The 2,189-nt window shown below is 32.7% G+C and overlaps 1 protein-coding gene across 1 annotated transcript; it reads right to left on the bottom strand.

Moving 5' to 3' along the window:
• Positions 1 to 871: 871 nt before the first annotated feature.
• Positions 872 to 1,807, bottom strand: LOC140512431 (olfactory receptor 5AC1-like). Its single transcript, XM_072621537.1, has one exon. It carries the CDS (start codon positions 1,805 to 1,807, stop codon positions 872 to 874), a length of 936 nt encoding a protein of 311 aa, XP_072477638.1.
• Positions 1,808 to 2,189: the final 382 nt, after the last annotated feature.

The raw sequence follows: 2,189 nt of genomic DNA, 5'->3' as shown, positions 1-2,189 counted from the left end.
CTGAGCACATTGTTGAAATGCAAAATACAACCTTGCTGGAAAGCCTGTTTAAGGAAACTCACACAGACTAAGTACTCACATAGTGATGGGAAGAAGCAATACAAGGACAATCTCACACTGGGACAACTTTAAATCAGACAAATATCCTCCAAACAGTGCATTGAATATTTTTCTAATTTTAATTTTCTACTTAAAAAGTATTATTTCTAATGCACCTGAAATTTAGACAAAATGCATATTGCCTCAGTTTCTTTGCTTTTACATATGTAAAAAGTAACATATGTACAAAGTAACACAATGTGTTATGTAAATGAAAGCTATTCAACTTTAAAGGACAACAAAAAAGTAAGTTCTTGTCATTATAGTTTTCTTTAAATTATCTAACCTCATTCCTCATGAAGGGTGAGTTCATGAATCTTCAGCAAAATGATACAGAGGACCATTTCACATCCAGCAGAATGTCTCTGGCAAACAAATTCCCACCATGTTGAGCCCATTAGAATCAAAGTCGCTGTGAGTCAAGTAGGTTGTCTTGCTTCAATCTTGTCAGAACTAGCATAACTCTCTCCAATATAAGTTTTTTTCAAACACTATTCAAGATAGCTACATTTTTTATTATATGATAGGTAACCCAGTATTATCTTTTTAATCTAGAAAATTTTATTTATGATTATAATTAATTAAGACATTTGTATATAGTGCACTATGATAGTTAAAATCTTTGATGATAGCAATATAAATTACTATATCAGACATGATAGGAATAACCAAAAACTCATTTTCACATCAGTAAATATAAATTCAAAGTATCACTGCATCACTGAATGATTTGTTTACTAAAATGAAATAAAAGATCTGTGTGAGAATTTCACTATGGCAGTAGTATTTGTTTTAATACAATTCTCAGGGCTTCAATTACTTCCTTGTTTCTCAGGCTGTAGATAAAAGGATTTAGCATAGGAATGAAAATAGTATAGAACAAGGAATCCATCATATCTTGATTATCAGCTTGCAATGATCTTGGAAGCACATACATGAAGACTGCAGAGCCAAAGAATAAGGAAACAGAGAACAGGTGAGCCCCACAAGTGGAGAAAGCTTTGCTTCTTCCCTTTTGAGATTTCTTTTTCAGAATGGCAAAGAGAATACAAGTGTAAGAGATTAGGATAGACAAAACTGTAAAGACCTGAATGGATCCAGCAAAAATAAAAACCATCAAAATATTAATAGAAGGGTCAGTACAGGAAATTTTATACAAAGGCATGATATCACAATAAAAGTGATTTATATTGTTGGAGTGGCAGAACCGTAATCTAAATAACAAACCCACATGCAAGGTAGAATGAAGAAAGCCAACTACATATGAAAAGATTGATAGCTGGCTGCATAACCTGTTAGTCATCACCACTGGATAAAGCAAGGGCTTACAAATAGCTACATATCTGTCATATGCCATTGCAGCTAGAATTAAACATTCTGTGGTTACACTGAATGCAAAAACACCAAATTGCACCATGCATTCAGATAAGGATATCATTTTGTTGTGGGTTATAAAGTTCGCCAACATCTTGGGGCTTACTGTGGTTGAAATACAAGCATCAGCTAAAGCTAAATTGCCAAGGAAAAAGTACATGGGGGTGTGAAGGTGAGAGTTCATCCAGATAAGTGTAATCAGTCCAATATTACCCACAATGGTTATGATGTAGATACATAAGAACACCATGAAGAGGAGAGCCTGAATCTCAGGATGGTTTGTAAATCCCAAGAGTACAAATTCCATTACTAGTGTCTCGTTTTCTTCCATCATGTCTACACATGATCTTAAGACTAGATTAAAAGAAAATAGATAGTCATAAAGACATGAAAGGTAGACTTCTTATAATGGAAATAAAATGTTTTCCTCTGCCTGTTTATTAAGCAGCATATTTAAAGATATGATTTTTCTCTTTACATATTTTTAAGAGTAACAAGCATTCTGAAAACTGGTTATTTGTGAAAACTAGAAAAATTTATTTGAATGCAGTTATTTTATACATTGAAGTAAGCATCCTTGCTTCCCCAATATATAGAAGAGAAGAAATGAAATAAACCTAAATGAAGTATGTGCTTTTCTACATAATTTTAACCCAATTCAACAAATATTTCTTTATTGAATTTTTATTACATCTACTTTGCTAAGCACCAGGAAG

The sequence above is a fragment of the Notamacropus eugenii genome, chromosome 6, assembly GCF_028372415.1.
Source record: "Notamacropus eugenii isolate mMacEug1 chromosome 6, mMacEug1.pri_v2, whole genome shotgun sequence".
Lineage (NCBI taxonomy): Eukaryota > Metazoa > Chordata > Mammalia > Diprotodontia > Macropodidae > Notamacropus > Notamacropus eugenii.
The sequence above is the reverse complement of the archived record's forward strand: the minus strand, read 5'-3'. Positions and strand labels throughout refer to the sequence as shown.